A 26,086-nucleotide genomic window follows, 5' to 3' on the forward strand; every position below is an offset into this window, starting at 1 on the left:
TACAAGAGCAGGGGCTACATGCCCATATGGACAGGGCATGTCAGAGAGCAAACACTTCTGATAACGGAAACCAACTTTATGCAAATGCTCTTGAGATACATTTCCTTTTTTATGTCTTCAAATAACAAAACACAGAATCTTGCTTTGTCAACATGTGAAATGCAAATGCCCTGCACCGGATCCTCAGCAGCTGTAAACTGATGTCCACCGTAGTTAGAATGATCTGAATCAGATGCAACTTTCTCCTCTTCCTCCCAGTAAGCAGGATGCCTGAGTAAAAGGGATGGGTCCTCTATGCTTCTGCAGAACTACTTCTCTAGGAACAGCAAAATACATCCCAGAGGAGTTAGGACCTCTGCCTGGTTTTATGGGCAGGGAAAATGAGACACGGAGCAGCAGAGAAGGGGCTCCTAGGGACCAAGGAGCAAAGAAGTTTCCAGTTCTGTGCCTTTATGCTGCCTGTTGACACCATTTCTCATAGACTGAATAAATACACAAGACACATCAAAGAGGTCTCTGAAGTTCTCTACCAGACACTATTTACTGAGTAAGCTCAGACATGTTTTACCTCTGACAAAAGCTTTATTTACCCTTTTGGCTGCTGCTGCATTTCACTTTGTAGCACCAGACAGGGAGCAGAGTTTAGAGCCTCCCTTGGTCTCTGCACTGAATGACCAGACATGCTAACAGTGCTGATGCTGCAGGCACTCTTTTTACCCCTGTTTTTGTGCATGGCACTGCTCTCCTGAGGAGCACAGTACATCTGTGACTTGTGCTGGGACTTCCAAGGTGGGCAATGCTATCCCCACTCATGCAGAGAGGACTTCCTCTGGCCCTCAACATCCCTGGTCCATGCAGAGCTGGAGAGAACCCTCAGGCAGTCAAATCTGCACACCCTATATGGGGAAGTGAATCTTGCTCCAAGCAAATAAGGGGACCAGGAACAACACCTACACAGGAAACTTGTGGGTGAGGTTTGTTGCAGAAGGGCATGAAATAGCCCATCCACACCCACATGGTGCACTGCAGAGAGATGCAGAGGCTTGCAGAGTCCATGTCAACAGAGAGGGCTAAAGCCAGGTACAGAATCTGCATCAGGGAAGGCATTCAAGACTCGACTAGACAAACCCTGGAGCACACTCATCTGCTTAGACTTGTTTTGAGGAGCAGGTTGGACTAGATGGCCTCCAGAGGTCCCTTCCAATGTGAGTGCTTCTATGACATGTATTGTCTGGAGTCCAATGTCTGGGACATGGATTTTGGATGTATTCTGGCTCAGATCTCTAAATGAGATACCTCAGCTCTGCTTCCCATGCAAACCGTAGTCATGTCAAGTATTTCCAAGTATGGAAAGCCAACACAGCAAATATTTCACCAGTTTAAGAAGTGGTGAAAACAATTTAAGCCAGTTTAAGAACTGGCTAAAGCAGTTCCTCCAGCTCACTTAGCAGGCAAAAAGCAGCCCTTCTTTAAGGCATGGTTTCTATCTTGGAAAGATGCGAGATATGAGCAATACATAATGATACACATTATCCTTATTGGCTGCGAAAATACAATGGTGAGTTCCTCTGAAATTGCTTCCTGCAGCTTTATGTAGGCACTGAACAACGCGAGTCCCCTTCCAGGGGACATCTGGGAGGAGGAGCAATTCATCAAGATTAATGAATCCACTGAAAAAAGGTGGTTCTTGTTCCAAAAGCACAAATTCTTGGCTGTTACAAAGTTTGCTTTATGCTCCAGCACAAACTGGATGGGAAGACGGAGATGGGAAAGATCAGTTAGCATTCCCAGCTGGAGACCTGCTGCTCCGGATAGGAGAGGTGATCCACACTTAGCTTTCCAGCTAATGCTTTCACCTCCCTCTGAACTTGTTCAGCTAAGCCAGCAGGAGACGGACAGCATGGAGATCTTCCTCTCTGTGGATACCCAGGCCGCATCAACCTGCACAACAGGGGAAGATGCAGCTTTATTTGGCTGCTTTCCTCTCCTATCATGGGCACTCATGAAACAGCAACTACTGGGACAGAGGGAAGGTCTTTGTCTGAGGAAAGAAGTCTGATTCAAGAGTCAGCCATGCCAGACCAAGGGCTCCTTGGAGTCTTGGAGATGTTTTTTCCTATGTGGCCCTCAAACCAGATGCTATTTAGTGCCATAGAAAGCAATATACAGATGCATTCAATGGTGTTTCAGTCCCCCTGATGCTTACCTTGCCAAAGCTGCCTTTCCCCAGCATCTTGTGCAGGACAAAATCCTCAATGCTTAGTTTTAGCTGCACTTGGTGCTCTTGCTGCTCCTGGGGCTGTTCTCCTGAGTCTGACTCTATCAGAGATTCCCCTTTCGTTGTGCCCTCCACTGGAGACTCCCAGGAGATGCCTTGTGGCTCTGCAACACACGTCAAAGCATTCAAATAAACCCCTGGAACAAGTGGAAAATCCCCAGAACACTTACAGGCATTGTGCTTAGTGTCAAGAGGGTATTTCAAATACACAGTGGCCACATCTACTAAGTGGATTGGATTTGCTCCCAAAGTTCACTCCTGTGTAACTCCACCTTTTTCAGTGGCATTACTCCCACTTTACATCTGTCTCTTTGTTTTACGGCAGCAAAACCATGACCTTCATTTCTGGCTGCCTGTGTACTTCAGTCCTTCTTGCTCATTGCTATTATGATGCTGTCCCATTTTTTCAAGGTCTTCTCAAGACCCTTGGCAAAGCAAGACGAAAAGATGGAGCAGCATTTTCGTACTAGGCACCTACTATGGATGTGAAGCTCTGATCAAGTATTCCAGCTGTCCTGGAGTGGAACTAGTCAGATTTTCTTCATTACTGTATACACTTGGATATATGTGAACTTCTGAGATATCCTGGCCATTACTGGATTTATCCCATGCACTGAAATACGCACTGCTGTACTGTTCTAATTTGCTGAACAGCAAGAACACTACTCATCAGACAAATAGACCCACATGTAAAACAGATGTGAAACCATCTGGGGCTTTACTGATTCGTATCAGCGTAGCCAGTCCTACTTGTAGAAAAGAAAGAAAGTAAGCACAGATGGGGATATCATTTATTTCCCCCTTGGGGGCCAAAGTGCACTATCCCCTGAGCTCACATAGCACCAAAACCAGCCTCTGAGGCTCAGCAGCTTGCTGTTGCACAGTATCAAACCCAGAGCACTGGTATGAAGTGGCTCTGCCATGCTTTAACTAGTGCCTTCTGACATTTTGCTCGAGGTCCAGTTTCCAGGATATTATCTTCAGACAGGATACTATTAACTTGCATTAACAGCAGCCTTCTGATAGCTGAATGGGGCTATAAGAAAGCCAGAGGGGAGCTCTTCATTAGGGACTGTAGTGATAGGACAAGGGGTGATGGGTTCAAACTGAAATAAGGGAAGTTTAGGTTGGACATAAGGAAGAAGTTCTTTACTGTGAGGGTGCTGAGGCCCTGTCACAGATCGCCCAGAGAAGAGCTAAATGCTCCATCCCTGGCAGTGTTCAAGGCCAGGTTGGGCAGAGCCTTGGGTGACATGGTTTAGTGTGAGGTGTCGCTGCTCATGGCAGGGGGTTGAAACTGGATGATCTTGAGGTCCTTTCCAACCCAAACCATTCTGCGACTCTACGATTCTATGATGCTATGATTAAGAAAGTGGGGCCTGGGCTCTCAGCTTGACATTTATTTGGGGTTGCAGCTGAAGATCCACTGTCCCAGTTCTTGCCAGGCTTAAGTATTGATTCACTTGCACTCTTCTTTCTCCCTTCACGTTCTGGTAGATGCATTTTAAAGCTTGTGGGAGGCCAAAAACCATTGTCGGTACCATCATAGGGCTGCTACAGTCACAGAACAGTGCTTGGAGGGGAGCCATGAAGGTGGAGGGGTTCTGAAATGACCATTTAAGTGGGTCACATTAGTACAATGAAAGATGGTGACATTTTTGCTCTTAATATTCAGAGTTCTGTGACTCAAACAAAGTTTGGCTGACAAAGCAGACAAACCAGGGATTTCCCCAGGAGACTTTAAGTTCTGTTTGAGGCCACTGAGCCCCCAGTAGGTTTGTCCAAAGTCTGTTAAAGCTTCTCCCCAATCTCTCCTTCACCTTCCTAAATACTTGTTCTTGTAGCACAGAGGACCCTGAGACCAAGATCAGCTCCTGGGCAATGAATGAATGAATGAATGTGGGAATCTGTCAATGGTTTTCAAAGGTACTGTGGGTTCAACCCACAACCAAAAATATGAAATCAGAAAGAGAATTGGCCATAGTGATCAGAAGGATTCCCAATCTCGTGTTTAGAGCTTGGTTTCTCTTTAAAGTTCTCAGATTTTACAGTTTATGAGTCCCCAAAAAGGGAAAAAACATATTTTGCCAGTGGAGGTATGAGATGTGCTCAAGCACTGGGTCAGAAAAAGAGTTTAGGGGTTAGCTGGGTGAATGAAGGTTGGTGTCTCATTTCACTAGAGGTTGGATGGCATGGAGGAAATGCTGATTTATAGAGAAGGAATCAGGCTCAGATCCTACCTGCCATGCCCAAGTGATGTTGTCAGGAAGAGTTATTGATATGCTGAGATGAGAAAGGGTATGTCTTGCTCTAGGCTGGAAAGATGCATGAAAGATTCACTGGCTAATAAATTCCTTTGTCACCTCTACATAACCATGGACCAAGCAAAAATGTTAACAAAGCTTGCTGCCCTGTATCACCTTTTTTTCCTGTTGTAGATGCTGGCAATGCCTGAAGAGTTGTCACCTCCTTCGTAGTAACAGGGAAGCCAATTTCAAGAGGTCCATCCCTGGAGATCTGTTCAGTGTCACGCTGACAGCGAGCCTGGATTACAGAAAACAGCTAATGTCATGGTTTTGACATTTTGAGCCCTGTGTCATGTTCATTAAATCACAGAGTGGTTTGGGTTGGAAGGGACCTTAAAGATTATTTAGTCCCATGCCCCTGCCACAGGCAGGGACACCTTCCACTAGAGCAGCTTGCTCCAAGCCCCATCCAACCTGGCCTTGAACACTGCCAGGGATGGGGCAGCCACAGCTTCTCTGGGCACCCTGTGCCAGTGCCTCAGCACCCTCATAGTGAATAGCTTCTTCCTAATATAATCTAAATCTACCCTCTTCTAGTTCTGATCTTACGGACACTGTGGTTTCTTGACTGTGACTGTCACAGAAGCCAGGATCTAGAAGAGGTCTTTGCTATGAGACAAGCATCTCTGTACCTAACGCCCAGGGGTTTGGTAACATAGAGGAACCTGCAGCCTTCTGTGATATGTGCTCCACTCAATGCCCAAATTACTTGCACTGAAACAAACACTGAACAGGTGATCCTCCTTTCTCCATGTGACTCAGGACTTAAAGTATTTACCTGCTGGGTGCTCCCTATCATTGCCAGAGCTTCAGCCATTAGTTTCTGGTTAACTCCACAAAGGTTTGCTACTTTCATCTGGCACTTGTGATGGACGTTCATGCCACACGCTGAAAGAAAGAACAAGAGGACTGTGAGGCTGTAAAGGCTTTGACATGAGGTTGGGCAGGAGCATGTGCTGCTGCTGGCCAAGGGCAGAGATAGCCACATAAACAGCTTAAAGCTTGGGCACCATTTATGTCTCATGGAATGGCACTCGGGTCATTTTATTTGTTTCTCGATGGAGACAATGTTTTTTATACCTCTTTCAGGACAAAAGGTCCATTTCAGCATCCATCAGCCTTTGCAGCTAGAGGCTACCAAAACTCAAAATGGTACCAAAACTTAAACTCACAGTTTGAATATATCAGCTCAGAGATAAACCATAATCACAGAACAGAATCTCCCCATTGGTACAGGGTTATGTAGATGAAGTGTCTTGAGTTTGTCTGCTAGTGGAAATAGAGCATTTAAGTTAATACTGGGAGTCATTTTGGAAGATCAGCAGTACCACTGAGATGTTCTTTGCCTCTTTGGGAAATGACTCTTCAGCCTCATGGACCACATATCTTTCTGTATACTGATAACTGTTCTCCTTGAAGAATGATACTCCTTGAAGGCTAATCCTCTGGACCACTCCTTCACCACCCTGGATGGTATCTCATACTGGTCTTGGAGGGTATAGTAAATGAGATTTGGTTCTTTAGGTTGCAACCTTCTAAAGACAACAGCCCACTCCCATGCTCAGGTTGTGCCAGTTACATCAGGGACTCACCATCACACTTCAGTCCTTGCCGTGCAAGGCCCCAGAGGAGTGTGCCACAGTGCTCACAGAATGTTGGGCTCTTGTAGTTGTAGACTTTGAAGCGGTGAGGCATGTCGATCTTGAACCGTTCTTTATGAAACTGCAAGAGAAAAGCCATGTTGACAATTCAGCCCACCTCAGCTTTGCTTGGAAAACCAGACCTATCGTAGAATCATAGAATGGCTTGGGTTGGAAGGGGTCTTAAACATCACCTAGCTCCAACCTTCTTCCATGGGCAGGGATACCTTCCACTAGAACAGGCTGCTCAAAGCCAAATCCAACCTGGCCTTGGACTTGTACCACAGAAGATGGGATGCCTATTGCCCTTTTATCCTTGGGTATGACCATCAAGAAGAAACTATCTTTAGCTATCATTTCAAATATACAAAGCCAAATAATAACTGCAGTTCAGTGGGAACTCGGTAATTTCATCCCTGGGCTTGATCTTCTGACCAGAGAGCTGCTTACATCTCATCTATTCAACCAGCCTCCCTTAACGCTCAATGGAAAAACAATGGCACTTCTAAAAACTATCCATCTCCTCCTGAAAAGGATGTCTACATTTGTTTTAATGAATCACTCTTGGAAGAGCCTATTTCTCTTTTTTAAGTGCACAGGGAGTCAAAGGTGGTGACTAAGTTGGATACAGCTACCCTGGAGATGTCAGAAGACAAACGAGATGGATCTCATCTCTCAAGACTGCAGAAGGAGAACAGGAACCGGGGTGGGACTGAAAGCAAACAGAAGCTCTGGAGCACAGCTAAGGGAAAGGGAATAGTCCTATCAAGAGATCAAGTTCCACTTTTGCCTACCAAAAAAAAAGAGGGTTTATAATAAAGTGATACGAGAAAATAAAACTAGTAATAGTGGAGATGCCAGATCTTCCACTCACTGCTTGGAAATCTCAGATAACCCGGAGTGGGATGTTAAAGTGCTGCTTCGAAAATTCAACATATCATCCTGTCTAACATCAGGGAGTGAATAATTTCCTCCAGTAGATCTCCACCTCATGTCCATGACTTCCCCCTGAGCTATACTTCGTACATTAGAAGAATCTCAATCTTGATTCAGCAACTGCTTATTCAGCAGCTGCGTTTGAGTAAAGCACAAGTAGGAGGTAATGAAACCACTAGGAATGTAAAAGGCAAAGGTCACAGATCAGCTCACACAGCCTTTAGTTCAGTAGCTCCTTTTGCCTCATCAGAAGTTGCTTTACAGCGATGTAGGGCAGATCTGAATGACACTCAAGCTTTATTAAAAGCAGCCAAACAACAATACGTACCATTGTTTCTCTGCTATTGACTGCTGATCCTGTACACTTGGCTATTACTTTATCAATGCATTTCTTATGAATGGCAGCGTTACATTCTGAAAGAACAAGCGTGTCACGGTGTTAATAAAATATTCCTTCAGAAAAGAAGAAGTAAATAAAGATTGTAACAACATCAGAAAGGTTTCTTACGTCTGCATTGATAGCCTTGTTTATTCAGTCCCCTGAAAGAAACAGAGAAATGGTTGATGCTGAATTGCCTGAAAGCCTTGAGAGGAAAAAAAGAGAGCAATGCTTATAAAAGGAACAGAATAAAACAGCTTTGCTTTTTATCAGTCTTTATAGAGCTTCTCTAATTAAAATATCTTCATTCTATCTAACTGTGGAGTGATTCTCTGTGGTTTTCACAGCCTTCTCAGCACATACAGTCTGAATTTCACGATACCCAAAGAGCAAACTGGGCTGATAAGAAATGTCTGTGCATTTGGCCAGAGATCATAGAATCAGAATAGTTTGGGCTGGAAAGGACCTTAAGATCATCCAGTTCTAACTCTCTTCCGTGTGCAGGGATGCCTCACACCAGACCACATTCCCCAAGGCTCTGTCCAACCTGGCCTTGAACACTTGCAGGGGTGGAGCATTTGCCACTTCTCTGGGCAACCCATTCCAGTGGCTCAGTACCCTCACAGTAAAGAATTTCTTCATTATATCTAACCTGAACCTTCCCTGTTTCAGTCTGAACCCATCACCCCTTGTCCTATCACTACAGTCCCTGATGAAGAGTTCCACTCCAGCACCCTTGTAAGCCCCCTTCAGACACTGGAAGCTGCTCTGAGGTCTCCACGCAGCTTCTCTTCTCCAGGCTGAACAGCCCCAGTGTTCTCAGCCTTCCTTCCTACTAAAAAATGAAGGGAGCTTTCACAGTTGGAATTACAACTGTGAACCACATCCTGGAAGTGATGTAATAACTCGACAGGTAAGATGTCAAAGGTCTCATCCTGCTGCCTTACTGACAGCTGGAGCACAGATAGCCATTGGAGAATCGTAGAATCGTGGTATCATTTAGGTTGGAGAAGAGCTTTAAGATCATTGAGTCCCACCATTAACCCAGCATTGCCAAGTCCACCACTGAACCATGTCTCTAAGTGCCACATCTACCCAAGAACTGATCCTGAGGACTAAAAGGAGAAAAGGCAGAGATCTATTTTCATTTACCAAACAAACTCGTGGCAGACAGAGCAGAAGGTGGGTTGTGGAAAGAAGGTGGCTGTGAACTCGTGACACTTGACATTATGGATTTTGGCCTGTTTGATGGCTCCCCTGCGCTGGTGCAGGGAGAAGGCTTCAGTCTCACTGTCAGCCAGGTCCTTTGCATCTGGGGGGACAAGAAACAGATAACTGTCTGATAAGGTGCCTTGAGAAAATGCAGCTACCAAAACATTAAATGACTGAAGCTGATTCACTGAGGGAAATGAGTATTTTTAAGACATACCATATTCTGAAACCCACAGAAGCCTTGTTTGTATGGGTTTTTATCTGCCATCCCTAAAAGGACACTAAAATGACTTTAAACTTGGGACCCTGAGCTTTCTTGAACAGTCATGATGCTGCTTTTGAAATGTAGACCAGAATTTCCCAAGGAGAGATAAGTTGCAATTAAACACGAACTTCTAACTTTGTATAGCACTGAAGAACCATGACCTAAACCAGATGAAAACGCGTAAAAATTAATAATTATCTATATATGCACAAACACACTTTTGTATATAATATATATGGGTATTTAACAGAATCCTTTATGTGTACAAGTGTGTGAGTAAGCACCTATATATGTTCCTAGGATATTCTTTGTCTTGTTATTTTTCCATGCCAATAATTACTTTGCTGTTTGCTGTATCCATGCCATTATTCACATTTAACTTTTTTAGAACAGCAGGAGAACCAATTCTGACTGCACATGCATATATATACACCTGTGAACTTACATATGTGCTTGTGTCTACAAATCTAGATATGCACGCTTTGTCTCACTCTCAATCTCTGTTTCCTTTTACTCACACAATGCACCTCAAGTTTCACATGTACTCTGTGGAAACTGGCCCCATGCGCGATCTGATGCTGATCTTGCTGTTTGTAATACAAGGACAATTTGTGTTTCCTATGCTGTGGCCTCTCTGACATAACATACAAGGAGGCAACAATAGTCTATCCCATATTAATCAGTGGATAAAATACCAGTATGGACATGCTTTTAGCTGCTTTCAGTACTTCTGTTTCTATGAATAGGAGGTCCTTCTACGTATCTACACCTTACAGCTTCACCCACATCTGTGGGTGTGAGAATTTTCTCATCAAAGACAGGAGGATAAGATCGAGCATTTGGATTGCAACCCGTTTTCTTCCACGAAGCAAAATGTATTTCACATGGACATCAAACTGCAGGTGGGATTTGGCTCCCAGTGAAGACACATAAACTACTGCGTGTCCCCTCTCCAGGGTGACTAAGCTGCTGCTATGTCCCTGGAGGTCTAGCTTCAGCAGTCAGTGGAGCCCAGTGAATGACTCACCTTGCAGCAGAAACCTGCATGTGATCAGATGAATCACTCTCTAGGTTCTTTTCCTGTTTTGCCTAGATTGCTCTTGATCTTAAATGCCCAACTAACAAGCATGCCTAGGTGTTGTCAACCTTAAATCATACCTCAACCTTTACATCTGCACTATAACGCACAGCATAGCAGATGTTACATGCTTACATACAAGTATAATGATTTCAGAGGGAGATGGATCCTTATGTATCTATTCTGTCTTGATTATAATGAGAAAATCTACTATTTTAGTGGCAAACCAGCCAAAAATCTGCCTTGCAAATCACAGAGGAAGAGTCAGTCTTCATCCCCACCACACAATAAAAATTGCTTTTCTGTGCTGCTCATTTCAAACCACTATGATGGTTCCTAGGAATAAACCAGTAATCACATAGGCACCACTTTCAGTGAAGACACCAGCTATGCCCCACATAACCAGAAATCACATCTATCAATAGACAAACTAAATCACTTGCCACTTATTTCCAGGAAGTATCTTGCATTCATCAGCATTCGTCCTTGAGGTTTCAGTTCTAGCTGGTTGAGGTAAGTGAAAAACAAGAAAGAGAAACCAGTGCAACCATTAATCAGTCATTCAAAGAAGCAACAATCATTTCAGGTGATTCAAAATATGCCCTTTTCCCAGTGGGAATTAATGAATGTCAATTAATGGTAGTTTTGGGGTTGCTCATATCAATGTGTGGCAAGAAGGCATGGTAGGAGCAACTACAGAGAGAGGAGGCTAGATCACCTCTTATAAAACACTCAGAGTGGCATGATAGAAGGGATAAATATGACTAAATCACAGAAGCTGTAGGAAGGATTTTAGACACTAGTGCAGGACCAGCAGTATCTATAGAGTAAGCTGCTTGCTCCCAGTAGATCCTGCAAGTTGGAAGTGAGAGCACCTCAAAATAAGCCAACTTCAGAAAGGTACTTAAAAGATGCTAAAATCTTTTAGACACTTGGTTCTGCAAGTCTAACTTCCATTACAGTCAGCATGAGTGGCGCTACAAGCTTACTTAGGCATTTTTGGGGCCTTCCCACTGGAGTTGGAAATTCCCACTTACCTGAACCTCCATGCATAGATGCCTTTGTAAATCAGTATCCACTTGCCTAGGTATAAAAACACCTACATTCAAAGATTTCTTCAGCCTGAGGATCACAACAGTGACTTCCTCACTCACCTCCAGCACAGCCTGAGCAAGGTTACCTGTCTGCCTTCCAGAGGAAACAGTGCCCTTGCACAGAGAAGTGAGAAAAGTGCTATTCTCTCTCCTCATGACCCTTGCAGGATGGGATACCTGGGACCATCTCCCCCAGGTTGTGCCGGGGAATGAGTAGAGAGGAGATCTCAGGAGATGCGACCAAGCTGGGACACAACAGGATCAGGGTCTCCCAGCTCCACTTGACCTCAGGTCTGTCACCCTTGATGCAAGCAAGCAGCAGACCAGACTATGTGATCCCTCTTCTCCTCACCAGGCCACTGCTACCCATGGCTTTAAAGGCTGGGACTGGAGTCACGCTGAGAAAAGCCTTTTGGTTTTCAATCCCCTCCTTAAGCATCCTAATTACTTCCAAGATATGTGTTAAATGTGCAAATCTCTACCATATCTCGCTCTTAGGTCTGCTAAGTGACTGAGGCCTTTTTGCCTTTTCTACTCTCTTCATACCCCAAGCAGCTTAGCCTGAGAACTGGCATGAGAAACAAGCAAACAAAGAAATAAGTTTCTCTCCAAATGTCTTTTCACTTTATAGCTATTCACAGCATGACTACTGAATACTACATGTTAAAGACTATCAAGAACTTTCTTGCTTGGGCTACCAGGGAATACAGCCTTACATTTAGCCTCCTTATGAAGACTGTTACTTCAAATCTACTCCACTCATGATTTTAAAGGAGTTCCTCTGACATAAATCTGAAGCCAGGTAACTGTGAATCAGTTACTTGACGTTAAATTTTTAAAGCTGTTTCCCCAGAACACAGAAAATAATTCACATTTAGCCACTCATATTACTATTTGTCCCCAGTGGGTTTTATAAGCAAAGATTAATATGTGGGCATAGCTCCCCTGAACTGGAACCCTTGCTGACAGAAGGCATGTTTCAATGTAGGATCATAGAATAGTTTGGGTTGGAAAGCACCTTAAGATCATTCAGTTCCAACCCCCTGCCATGTTGATATATCAGTTGATGTAACAGCAGCAGGTAATATAATGTGCTGTGCCCTTTTATTCTGACATGCATGGGAATCTTTCCTTCAAGTCCTACCTAAGCAAACTGAAAACGTTATTCTTTGGATGGCAACCAGTTCCTGCTGCTCTGCTGGTTAAGTCACAGCACGGCACGGACACAAGGCATTCTCATACCCCATCACATCCCACAAGAGGAAATAAAGATGCTCACCCACATCTCTGTCTTCCCATTGCTCTTTTTGCACCTCTCTGCCAGCACCTTGAGTTCCACCGTGGTCTCTGAAACCATTTCAGCACTTTTGTCCTTGACGACGATGTGCATGACCCTGCCGTTGTTGATGTGGGCATCGAAAGTGCTGTTCCAAGGTGGGTACATGGTGGGCTTCTTCTGCACGTACACTTGGCCATTTTCTGTCAACAAGAAGTGATGTGAATTGCCTGGACCTGCTTCTCATCTGCACGAAGTTCCTGAGACAGGTCTGTGTTATTTACCCACTTAAAGGTCTCTCTCTATGGTGTGTGATGGACCGTGTTAGAGTGTCTCAGGGGGATACTCTGTGAAGTGAAACCTAGGATGGGATTCACCTCACTTGACTTTAGGTGTCTACAATGCGTATGCCCATATCTGAGCTGTTTGAATGTTGGCTCCATTCAGAGACAGTGAACAGAATATAGTCAATGTAAGTTAGTGCAGTTAGGGTGTGTTCATTTGACCAAATACAGGCATTTACCATAGAAAAGATAATTTCCACTCTTGATTCCATTAACTTTGAGTGGACCTCAGATGTAGACTCTGACGCTCCTAATTAGATGAACCTCATCACTGATAACCAGCTACATGTATCATACATCCCATGGCAATGCAAAAACACCAGGTTTGCTTCAATCCCCCCAACAGCTGGGTGTGCTTCATGGTTAATCTTCAGCTGGAGCCCATGTCCATTCAGGTGCTGCATTCACTCATTCTGGGTTGTTGCTACATGAACTGCAACCACATTCACAGTGATGCAGTTTTCAACCTAGCAAACTCTTGCACTTCTTCTTCACACATTAATTCCTCTTCCTTCACAGCAGATTCATCTTAACATAGTGATGGGTAAAAACTGGGTGTTTCAGAGGCCTAGCATTAGCTTGTAGAGAGTTCTCTCTAGTCAGTTCTCTCTGAAAAGAGTTTCTAGGTCTATTTATTTCATACAGCCTGTTTTGTTTTGTACAGCCCTGTAAAAGGCTTGGCTGCTTACTCAAAGTAAATGCTATTTCACAGTTACTTTCTGCAAATTTTCAACCCATCAAATGCCAAAGCTGGTGGGTTAAGAGAATGAAAAGCAGTTGTGTGAGCAGCAGACCTGCGACACCTGTCTCCTAAAGACCTGCTCCTGTTTCCAATAATCCCAGCCTTTCCCTCATCCAGCTGGAAAATCACATGCAGCCGATAGCCTGGAACGTGACACATGCTGGGGAAAAATCTTTCCCAGTTGGACGACTAACTCAGGTTTCTTCCCTCTGCTCAGCTTTGATTTACAGAGGTGGAGCTCCAGTATTTCTAAGGCTTGGACCACATCTTCAGGATGGGCTAAAACTTGTAAACAAGCTCCAAAGTTATTGCAGGCAGGAGAGAAGGAGAAGAAAGGAAGCAGTGATTCCTAACTGTGTAATATTCATCTCAGGAAACGAAAGAACGTTTACTTGGGAGAGAACAACTATCAGGGCTGTGAGATAGCAAAATCCTGCCTTCACCCTGTACAATAGAGAAATGGCTGCCAGAGCCACTACGTAGATTGTACTTACTAGATAGCTCTACATTGAGAAAGTAGCTTCCTGAGGAGAGGCATGCAGGAACCTCCAGCCAATACTGACTTGATGAGGTTTCACTCCAGGATCAACCACCTGTTGTAGTTTTGCACTTGGTTTGACCACATAAACTTGATCTAAGCTGCAGTACCCCGACCATCAGCACTGGTCTGCATCACAAAACTGAGCAGAGATCATGCCTGCAGCATAAAATCACTTCTCAACCTTCTCGTGACTGGCATGACAAGTGGTTGTGCAGCTCTATTTTAGGTTCAAACTCAGTTTCCCCAGGGTTTAGAGCACCTCAGTGTAAGGTGAATCCATCTCTATCAGTTAAGTGAGGTTGACTTTCACATTCCCAGATTGAGGCAATCATATATTAAGCTCATTGTATGCAGACTTAATTCATTCCCACCAAGCCTTTAAATATATCTATAACACACGCTTTATAACACACTCTTTCAACAAAACCAGACAAACTCAGACCTAAAAATAAGCTCCCCAGCACCACAGAGAACAGGAATCTCAGTAAGGACCATCATTTCTTTGCTACATCAGTGGAGCTCCATGGATGTGAAGCACAGCCCTTGCAAAACAAGTGCTTTTGTTTGCACCTCACCCCAAAACACCAGGCTTTAAATAAACAACCCTGGAATGTGGATGAAGCAGCCAACGTAAGGGATCAGACAGTCACCCCGGCACATCCCTGCTGATGTCTGTGGAATTGTGCCAGGGATTAACCCAACCCTGGGTTCCTGACAGTTAAAATAGCAGCTGTCTTTCCCAGGCAGTGGCTTGGGCTGTGGCTGGGAGAGCTTTTCTTGCGGAGTTCCAACATGGAGCAGGAGCTTTCATGAAGCAAATGTCACCAAGTCAGGCGGTAAAGTGACCCTGGGCAGCTCGTGAAGGAAGAAGCTATTCTTAAAGGGAAGATTCTTTTAAACTCAGGGGCTGCTACAATCTCTGAAATGTTTTGTCACCAGTAATAAATTGCTAGAACACTTTTAAAATGGGGTTTTCTGGTTTTTAAAGATTATATCATAAAATACCAAGGTCCCTCTTAAAATGTAAAAAAGTGGAAACACCTCCCTCCCTCCCCCCCCCCAAAAAAAAAAATCTGGGCAAGATGTTTCCTGAGTTTCTGAAATTCTTTAGGGTGGCCTTGTTGCGACAGCGCTGTGTCCACAGATGATGTGCATTACTCCCAGACCCCTGGGGACCTCTGTCCCAATGGCTTATTCATCATGGCTGGTTAACAACAGATGGTCTTTGGCATGAAGCCGAAGTTAAACTCCCTTTTTTGGGGGGAATTAAACACATTTACCATCTACTGCTGCTGCCTTTGCAAAAACCAACCAATCAAACCAACCCCCTCACACTTTCCTAATGCACAAACACATATCTGATCCATAACAGGACATTGCTAAACTCAAAGTAGAGTCATCTACCAAACCAGTTCCAGCACAGAGCCTTCAGGGGTATGGGACTGGATCTGTCCTTGATTCGGCTCTGGGTTTGGGCACATCCTGCCCTTCATTCTACACTCACTGCTGAATAGCAGTCATCTACCCTAAAGAAACCTTACTGGCCATGTGGCTCCCAAGGCTGGGAGCTTGTCCATTCCTACCCCTAGTACATGCTACTTTAACCACTATAACTTCTTCTGGTTTAATCCCAGTGCCATTGAGTAGCAAGTGTATTGTGAAACATGGGAGCTGGAGAGCAAGCTATAATCAAAATATCACAAAGCAGGGATGCAGCTATTCCAGATTTATTCAGCTAATGTTTGTCCTGAGACCTTCATTGCTTTTTGCCTTCTCTAAGCCTGCTTGAGCACGACAGCTCCTTGGGATGGTCACGTTCAGAGCATTTCTGGCATTTAGAGTCAGCTTATCTCAATAAAATCAGACCCCTACCTCTGAGTGTACTATCTAAACTGCCTTTGAGCACTGGGCTTTTCCAGGGTATGATTCATCAGACCCATTATGGATGTCTTCCTCAAGGTGAATCTCACCACGGACATCCCTGTTTGTTCCCCATGGCTATACACAAGGATAGCTGACTTGCTGTGCTATCAACATTCTTGCAGAATACTGGAATTATACAGGAAATGAGTCCCACCATGGCCTCAGCTTGTCTTAGTCACCTTAAAGGTAAGGTCTGCCATCTACAACTTCAAAGACCCTTCACCAGCAGCAGATTAATACCTCCTAAGGGGGGTTCAACCCACCCTAAGAGGGAAGTCTGAGATGAATCAATCTCAGGAGGTTCCTGTTACTATCACTGATATGAGGAGTACCTCTGGCAGTCCCACCATACTCTGAGCTACCATTAGATGAGTGCAATTACACCCTAGCAAAGAGAAATCTTTTAACAGCAGGATGTAGTTTGTCTTATAGCCGGTGAACATTAATGGAGAAAAGTTCCCCCAAACACACTTCTTGATTTCCTGTTGGCAGAGATATTATTATTATTATTATCATTGCTTTCAAAGGCCTCATTAAAGCCAAGCCCTGCACAGTGTTGAAATGGGACACATTTTCAGTAAAAAGTGGGATCTGAGGGATATCTCGTCACACAATATTTCCTTTTCAATTTGTCAGTTACCACATCTTCCATAATCATAGAATCCCAGACTGGTTTGGGTTGGAAAGGACCTTAAGATCATCCAGTCCCAACCCCCTGCCATGGGCAGGGACACCTCACCCTAGACCATGTCACCCGAAGCTCTGTCCAGCCTGGCCTTGAACACTGCCAGAAATGGAGCATTCACAATTTCCTTTACTAATTTAAAAGATCATTTAAGCCAAGCTAGAGTTCAGTGTGATAAATGCAGACTCTTAAAAACCAAACCAACACAGACAAGAAAACCCCCAGTGAAATACTGAATTAATTTAAGAGTCTAAAACTTCTTTTAAACTGCTTTAACATTCTCTGAAGAAAGGAGCCATGGGGATCCTCAAGGTATAAAAAAGTGTTTCGGAGTTGATTTAATTTTATAACAAATCACAGCAGTCAAGTTAAGAACTTATTAAAGACTGAAGATAAATAACAGCCAATATGAGGCTGAAGTTTCCTAACACTGAAGTTGCTCTTCATGACTGCTGAATAGCAGAAGTGAAGAACTTTTCATCCTACCACTGGGTCTATTTTCATGCATGAGACATATAAGAAATGTTTTCCCAATGAGGACTCATCAGTGGTGTTCAATCAGGAAAAGGAACAACCCATGTATCCAGATACAGAAAACAGCAGGAGGTTTCACTTTCAAACATTATACAATGGTATGTATTACATAGTACAGCAATTATGCAGAGAAATTAATTCTCTCTGCAAAGGCTGGGGTTGTTTGAGAGCTATTATGTTTTAAATGATGGAATTTGCTGGACCTGTCAGTTCCTCAAAGCCTGTGATAAACAAAGACAGCCCTCCCAGGATATTTCTAGGACACATGGATTTCATCTGTCAGTAGTCCCACTGACAGACCAGCAACTGCTCATAGAAAAGTGAAACCGAATACTCAGCTCATCTGCTATGTCACATGCTGGGACCTGTAATTCAGTTCGTAATAACCTCAAATTGAAGACATAGATTTGTAGGGCATCGTCTTAAAATCAGATTGATTGCATGATATGACGAACCCAATCTTGCCCTGTGCTGAGACAAGAAAAGCAGTTCACAAACCACTACAAAGATTTCTCAGTATGCTTTTTACATGCTAGAAATTACACAGTAAGGCACACACATCTTATAAAAGCTCACATGCATATTTAACTCCTCCCTGCTTACCTGATTCCACAGCTTCTTTCACCATCACAGCACAGTATGGGTTAATCACCTCCCCTTGGGATGGCAGGTAAGGGCCACTGTCATAGTTGGATAAACCGATGCGCAGAAAGGGCGACATGACAAGTCCTGTGTCAAACAGAAGACAGGAGACAGTTGGGAAGAGCCTAAAAATTCCCTTGGTTTTAACCAGCCTCTTATCTCTGTCGGACAGGAATAAGCCGACCGCTGGTTATCCACCCAGCTGGAGACTCTCTGACTTCCTCTACTGTCTAGCAAGATGATGGGCTGACCGAGTGCTGCCTAATGTGGGTAAGGTAGAGTAACTCAGCTCAACTGTGTAGCTGAACTCATTGAAGGGCTGGAAAGACCCACAACAGCAACTCTGAGTACCGGTGACTGTACACCAGCCATCAGGAATGACAATACACAGAAGCCAAATCAGGACTTTCTTAGCTGGGTTAACCTCTGCTGTAATTTATGTTGAATCATGAGTTCAAGAACCCAAATGCGATGAGAATAGAAAGGCTTTCGGGAACACAAGGCTGTTGGAAGACTGCAAGCTGAACATGAAACTGTGAAATAACTGTGTACTATTTATATGCAGCAGGAAAATGATCTTGGCCATTCAACTGCCTGAGTGCTGACCCATATTCAGAAGTGAAGCTATAAAGAGAAAATTCAGGTCTTACGAACCTCACTGTCTAGAGAGTGGAACAAAAAAGGACCTTAGGATAATTTTAAGCAGCTGGAAACAGGAACATATAAAATGAAGATGCCAAGAAACACAAAAAGCCTTTGGGTTGGTCTTCTCTTTCAGAGCTTTCAGAGAGGGCATTCAGTGAAGACAGAAGTTATTAACTGCTGTAGCTGGTGCCCACCCTTGTGCCATCTGGGTCCAAGGTCTGGGATTTACCACCCAACTTCTGTGCCAGCTTCTGAGCTTGTTTTTCCTGGCTCCCCTTCTAGTCAATGGGGAGCAAGAGGCACTTTGAATGCAGCTGCAGATGTCTATATTTTGGACCACTGAAGCTAAAAAGTCCTATCACTAGCTGTTACCTGTCTAATACATTGACAACAATATACTGTTCAACTACAGCAGCAAAAAGTTGAATGTCTTCTGGTGCTGGATGCCGCCAGGTCTCTTCATTTTGCACATAAAATGCTCTATCCCAAGAGCAGCTTCTCTAACCTCACACAGAAGAAGGCCAGATTCTTTGCTGGGAAGGGCACTTTCTTACCTGAAAACGGTGGTTTTCTGCCAGACAAATTCAGTCTCTGGCAAGACGAGCTTCTCCTTTCATCACAGTGGTGGACAACATGGAAAGGATTTTCTCAGCTGAAAGAATGATGATAACTGCTCTGGCTGGGGTGACTTTAAAACTTGGACTCTGCTCAAAGAGACAGGAGGCAGGACCATCAAGGAGAGAGGAAAACTTGGGAAACCAAGAACAGCCCTTTGCTTGAGTGTCTGCTCTCTTACCCAGCAGTGTGGAGCAATGAGTTTCCATCAGCTCCCTGTCCGAAAGTCTGGGGTGGCTGTAAAACTCAGTCCAACTTTCTGATACTGCGTGACCAGTTCTCGTTTTGCTTTTGTCCTGCATATAGAATCATAGTTAGGATATGGTGAGATCTTTTTCCTCCTGTTGCACAAAATGAACACAAAGAGCTACAGTTAGCAGAGGGACTCAAACACCAACTATTCTGGACTTAACATTCACAAGCACTGACACTGCAGCGCTTCCTGACACTTTGGCAACAGACAGCCCGTGCAGCCAGCTGCAGCTCTTCTCTGATAGAGATTTTGGCAAGGAGGCTTCCCCAAATTTGTTGCCCTAAATAAAGCAAATCTATACAGTGGACAGCATAGGAAAACTCTCCTTCCCATTTCAGCTCCTGGATAGGTTAGATAACAACTGACCTGAGATTTCAGGAAAAGAACAAAGGCTCGTAAACCTTGGACACTGCACTTAGAAGAAAACCATCAGGTTCCTGGGGAAGACAGGATAGGACAGAAAGACTTGGCTCATGTCTAATATGTGTCCCTAGGAATGCACAGATCATGGGCCACCAGCAGCTATCCTATTTTCTCTGAAGACTGGCCAAGGCCCTCTGCATATGGCATTGCCTTCAACTGGGAAAACATCAGCACTTTGGAATTTTACAGAAGCTATTGGGGATGACAAAGCACCACGTGGGGCTGGATGAAGGAGATCAGGATAATCCTGTTCTCCTCTGGATGAAGGCAGCATCACTCTTGAGCGCTGTTTCAGAAGCACATTAGACAAGTGCCTGATGAACTTACTCTAGAAAGCCACTTAGAATCATAAAATCCCAGGTTAGAAGGGAACTCAAGGATCATCTGGTCCAACCTTTCTTGGCAAAGCATGGCCTAGACTAGATGTCCCAGCACCCTGTCCAGATGAATATTAACAGTGTCCAGTGTTGGGGAATGCACCACTTCCCTCAGGACATTATTCCAATGTCTGATTGTTGTCATTGGGAAGAACTTTCCTCTTGTGTCCAGTTGGAATCTCCCTGGCAGTAACTTGTGCCGCCACGCCTCAACTTTCCTGTGTGACTCCTTGTATTTAGGTATTCCAGCACAGGTAACTCTGTTAAGAGGTGCATTTGTGGCACTGTGCATTAGTGCAGTGAATGGTTTATGAGTGGTTCATGGCACAAAAAAGTTAAACTTACAGAAGCAGAGACATCTGATCAAGTTAAGTACAAAACCCTCTTTAACAGGAACAACTATATGTATATATATGTCCTCCTGTTTAATGCAGTTATTTAGCCATTTCCTTTGTTTCAATTCATTAGTCTAAAGACAAAAGGAAAAACAAATCAAAGGGCCTCTGGAGCAGAAGGGAAATCCAAGTTGCATGTTCTGTCTGCACAATGTAGCATGTGTGGAAAGCTAAGAAGAGGCAAAGACTAAAACCCAACAGTTACATCTGCACTATGCCTATTTGTGTGAATGGAGATGCATTCTCTCTGCTTTTACATATTCCACTGCTACTTCTGGTCACTTCTGGGCAAGGGAAGATTATGTATCCCCTTCCAAATGCTCAGTTCCCGTACTCCTGGCTTTAAGAACCTATTGTTCCATAGACAGGAGCAGGAGGAAGTGCAGGAGATCTGTAAGCACTCCCTCCCCAGGACTTTTAAAACTCACTTTTAAAAACTCAGAGTACCAACAGGAATTGCTGGTCAATGTGTTGGAGATCTAAGAACATGGGTGTTTTTAATGAGGCCTTGGGTGAGATGGTTTAGTGTGAGGTGTCCCTGCCCATGGGAGGGGGGTTGGAACTGAATGATCTTAAGGTCCTTTCCAACCCTAACCATTCTACGATTCTAAAAGGAAGGTTTTTTTGACTCTTCAGCACTAATACGTAGTAACACTATCAGCTCAAGTACTGTGTCTTGTGCTACCTTGTGCCTGACATTCATAGAATCATAACGCCATAGCATCATAGAATGGTTAGGGTTGGAAATCATGTCATTTCAATGAAATCAAGGTAGTTACAACATAGTTAAAACTGAAAGCATCTTGTGCTGCTAGATCACTGCTCCAAAAATCACTGGTTGGATGTGACAAGATGCTTGTGCATATCTGTGGATCTGTCCCCTAAACAGTGTCATTTGAAACTTTACTTAGTCTTTAATGCTGGACACCCCCTCCTTCCTCTCCAGTGCAACACTTCATTATAGCTTTGTGCAATCAAGCACTTCATGGAAGATGTTTCCCAGAGAAGCTGTGGAGCTTAAAAGCTGTTTGGACATGGTCTTGAGCAATCAGCTCCATGTGGTCCTGCTTGAGAAGGAGAGTTGGACAAGACGACCTTCAGAGGTCCCTTCCAAGCTCAACCAGCCTGTGATTCTATGAAAACATGGGTAGGACAGATCTCACCTAACCTTAGATGTCTACAGCATCCATGTTTCCATGTGCAGCAGTTTCCTGCTCCAAAGAGAGGAACAGAGGGAAATCATGAGCTGGACCCATTTTAGACCCTGTATTAGCATGTGATGAACCTATTTCTCTCCTTTAGAGCAAAGGGGAATGCCTGAGGGTGATCTGTTTACTCAGTACTCACTGTAGAGATCTGATTTTGATAAAATTCCTCAAGCCATTAAACTTCCAAAAATCCCCTGCACTGTATCAGATCTAAAAGACTTTGTTTTCTACCCATCTGCAAAGCATGTAGGTTTGGCACACCTAGTGCTGGCACTAGCAAATAGGTCTTGCCTATGGAAAGGCTGGATAAAAGCTAGCTAAAATCAGTTTACTGTTACACCAGCCTCACGTGAGCATTCTGCCCTGGGGTGAATTCCTTCACCCAGCCCAATACATCAGACAGATAACTGGTTTCCTGCTTCTCTTTTACTGTCTTTCCTGAAATCACCTTGGCTTTGGCCCAAACATCTGTTTTCCAGGTCATATCTCCAGTGTTTGCTACTACAGGACTGCTACTTGGCTGGCATCCACAGCCATAAACAATTAAGGAACAACATAGCTCAGCTCCAGCAACCTCTCGCTCTAATAGCAGCAGTTCAATTTAACACTAGGAGCAGCTGCACTGGATATGAAGACTGTCTGCTTAATTTCCCAGCGGAAAGGATGCTATAAGTTATCTAAAAACTAAGGATGAAATGCATCTTTTTATAAAGGGCCACATGAAACCTCTCCTGCAGTAAAACCCTAATTGGGGTTCAGCCATGCTGCAGCCTGTTTCGCTGGCAGAGGGAGTTCTGCCCACTCCAGAGAATGATGCAACATATGGAAATCATTCCCATATGATATCAGGAAGTAATAAACTCCTTAATATCCTTAATCAAATGTGGTTAAGGAGAGTGGAAGGAATGAAGTCCTACTCCTAAATCAGCGGAAGAACTGTGTTGAGGACAGATGCCTTTAGTGGGATTTATGATTTTTGTTCCCCTGAATGAAAATGGATGCATGAATGATGCAGCAAAGATCTCAGTTTACTGAATGAGGGCCAATGGAGGGGAGGGAAAGGAGTTCTGGATTTGAGATGCTGCTTTCCTAATGTCATCAAGCTCTCATTTTCCAGGGGTCAGAGGGAATCCTTCCAGCTCTCTTCCCTTTTTGAGGCAAAACTGTGCATGCAAAATGAATTCATAATCTGAGGATCAGCATTACTGAGAGGGAAAGAAACAAGGAGTTATAGCTGAAGGGGATGAACTTCCTTTCACCCCCTGAAAGGCATCTCCGAGCCAAAAAGGCAGGTCCCGACCCTGCAAAGAGCTGTTTATATAGCTGATGGAGACCTGCACATGAGCATAACTCAGCACAACTTAGGGTCTTCCAGCTGATTTCAAGAGCAACACTGAACGCCGGCAATGATGGCTGGAGTCTCTGTCTCTGCCCTCTGACTCCTCATATCCCAAGACTATACGATAAGAATCAGGGATCTAAATAACTCCTTTGAGTCACTTTCATTTTGGGTGCCTGTGTCACCCATTATTTCAATGGAGATCAAGCTGGCCTGTTCACAAAGGAGGAAGTTCAGAACCCCGCTGAGTTCCACTCAACACTTCCCACATTTTCCTTTTACAAGGATGTGGATCAAAGAAGGAGAAGGCAAGGAATTTGCATAGCCATTTATTTTTCAGTCTTTCCAAAGTAATAGAATAGGCTCTTTAAAAGCCTCTGGGACATCTTGTGATGCCATGTTTAGAGCATGCTGCATGTACCTGTAACAGGACCTGGTCTCCTATATATAGCCTGTAAACACGTCTGTTTGGGCTCTGCTGAATTCATGAGGTTTCTTCCTGTCGCATTTGTTGTGCACAAGCCAAGACTTGAACCTCAGGACTGTTTTCAGATCTTATCTCTGATTTAGCTACAGTAGAGATAATGCAGATGAACAGATTTACAGCTGTGGAAGAGTTGGTATCCATCCCAATGGAGAAGATGCAAACAATTGCTGCTAGGAATGCCAGTGGTCATTGCACAAATGCATGGATTCGAGGACAGAATCTAACACCATTCTAGCACATACATGTATAGCTGGGTCTTAAAAAGAGAGAATCTCTTGCTATCCTTAGGTCTCTGCATAACAATTGCTTTAACCTGACCTAAATGCAGGCTATGTACAAAGACATGGTACAGCTTCCCACCTCATCTGACAATGCAGCTCCCAAGCTCTTCCAGCACATCCTGGTGTCTGTGTATGGTTCAGAATCAGGGAAGAGACTTCTCTAAAAGCAACCCTTCCTTTCTTTTCTTGACAAGCTGGTTTGCAGCTGAGCTCACTGACCCATCATGGATGCAGGGACCTGTATTAAGCAGGAATGATGACACAGGAGATGATATGCAGCAACTGCATTTTGGTTGGGATAAAGAAACTGGGAAATTGTAGCCTTGCTGCCAGTGAAGAGATGAAGGATGCATTCCCATGAATATATGCACACAACTGCAGTGCACGTATGGGCTATCACCCCAGCTACTGTCGTATCCAATAAAGGGATATAAGTACTTGTAGGGGGGCATTACTCCACCTTAAAGAAGGCATTTCAAATAAGTTAAATCAATCCCATACTGGAACTGTTGTTTCCCTGCTGGGATTACATCTATCCCAAAGATGGCCAAGATCAGTCCTACCATGATGTTCCGATGCCCAGTGAAAAGGACAGGGTTTGATCCAGGAGCAGATGCATTTGTGTCTAACAGTTGCAATAACATGAAAAGATAGTGAAATACAGCCGGGTGGGGCTGTCCTGCCTGGCTGGAGCCAAACCTATCTGCTCCAAAAGTCCCTATAGATATGGAAAGAGGGTCCCAATGCCCAGGGCCAGTCCTCAGCACTTGATTCATTCAAATAGAAGTATCCAAAGTCTTACATCAAAAGGAGAATCTCTTTCAGATAAACCTTTTGTTCTCTAGTAGACAACGTGAATTTATACCTCTCAGGGGACACAAGACTTCTAAAGCTAAACCCCTTGTTATTTCTGTAAACTGGAAAGAAAAGCAGAGCAGACCCATGAAATCTCTACTTGGAATAAAACCCTTCAGGTCCTGTCCCTTTATTTCATCCCATTTAAAGAATGTTTGTCATGTGCGGTCCTGAAACAGAGCAAACTCGCACACTCGCCTGTCCCATTGGAAAGATGCAGCTCTTCAGATTACTTTCCTTTGTAAATGCGTGTGTGTTCGCATTGGTTCAGGTCTAGGTCGTTAAAGGCAATTTGTGAGGTTTGCTTTCTTATTTTTCTGGAGGGCTTCTGGTTACTGTAATTTCCTGCATCACTCCATTTCTGCAACACTCGGGCCACACAAACTCAAAAGAAAGGTTTTCAAAAGAACCATTGACATTGTACTTATTTACAGTTCTTATTACTAACTTTTCTTCTGAGCTCCTAGCTGGTTTCTAACAAACAGAAGCCAAACTTGAAGCAACAGCACTCAGTTTTTCAAGCAGTGCACCCAAAATTCTTTCAAAGAACTGTCGTGGTTTAAACCCAGTCAGGCAGGAGTCGAACCTACAATCTTCTGATTTCTGCTTTCCAATGCAACGAGGGAAATAAAACCATTTTGAACTGAGATGTAGCTACAACATCTCCTTTCCTTTGGCCTCTTTGCTCGTTAGCACAGCAGTTCCTGTGTTTCTGTATGATTTTGGCACTGGTTCACAGACTTGTGTAGCAAGTCTTTCTGTTCGGTTTTTGGTTTGTTTGGGTTTTTGTTATTTCAATGCCACAGGTGGAGTGTGCCTCAAATACTTCATCTTGTATTAGGATGGTTGTTAATGCACCAAACTTCCTGCCAGGGCCAACATCTGCACCTACCTTTGATTTTCTTTCTCTTAAGGGAGAAAAAGCCTCAAGGATGGTGGCAGGACCATAACAGGGCATGGTAACATCCTTCCTTCTGCAGGTGCTGTTTCATGACTATGGTCAACCTCATTCAGCAGTAGAGGTATTTAATGTCACTATTTAATCCAGACATCTGCTAAAGGTATTTGGACCCTGAATCATGGAAATGGACTGGAAAAGAGTGTTTTGCTCATCCCTCTGCCTCCTGGCAGACTGACTACATCACCCTTGACTTGTCAGTCTAGCCATCTGTCAGGAACAAAGCTTCTTGTGTGCTTCATATTATCACATAATCCTTAGAACCATGGCCAAACCTGTCACAGAGCAGCCTTGCATCATAACTGGAGCCCACACTGGACACCCACACCTTCCATCTGGGTGGCACAAAGGACTTTAGGATTGTGCCATGTTTCT

General features: G+C 44.0%; 1 protein-coding gene across 1 annotated transcript in view; it reads right to left on the bottom strand.

The window, feature by feature from the left end:
- The window catches only part of PRKCQ (protein kinase C theta), a 44,693-nt gene extending 25,461 nt beyond the window's left edge, over positions 1-19,232 (bottom strand). Inside the window, exons 1-11 of the mRNA XM_057421916.1 lie at positions 19,075-19,232; positions 17,837-17,962; positions 12,468-12,667; positions 10,538-10,598; positions 8,692-8,851; positions 7,669-7,700; positions 7,489-7,574; positions 6,177-6,306; positions 5,363-5,472; positions 4,699-4,822; positions 2,207-2,382 (exon numbers count right to left, since the gene is read on the bottom strand). Of these exons, the coding sequence (XP_057277899.1) occupies positions 2,207-2,382; positions 4,699-4,822; positions 5,363-5,472; positions 6,177-6,306; positions 7,489-7,574; positions 7,669-7,700; positions 8,692-8,851; positions 10,538-10,598; positions 12,468-12,667; positions 17,837-17,954 (1,197 nt within the window). The 5' untranslated portion in view covers positions 17,955-17,962; positions 19,075-19,232. The remainder of the gene's footprint in view (positions 1-2,206; positions 2,383-4,698; positions 4,823-5,362; positions 5,473-6,176; positions 6,307-7,488; positions 7,575-7,668; positions 7,701-8,691; positions 8,852-10,537; positions 10,599-12,467; positions 12,668-17,836; positions 17,963-19,074) is intronic.
- Between the last annotated feature and the right edge of the window lie 6,854 nt (positions 19,233-26,086).

This window comes from Pezoporus wallicus, unplaced genomic scaffold, assembly GCF_028554395.1.
Source record: "Pezoporus wallicus isolate ANWC-B61680 ecotype Strahan unplaced genomic scaffold, APGP_CSIRO_Pwel_v1 contig_7901, whole genome shotgun sequence".
NCBI lineage: Eukaryota > Metazoa > Chordata > Aves > Psittaciformes > Psittacidae > Pezoporus > Pezoporus wallicus.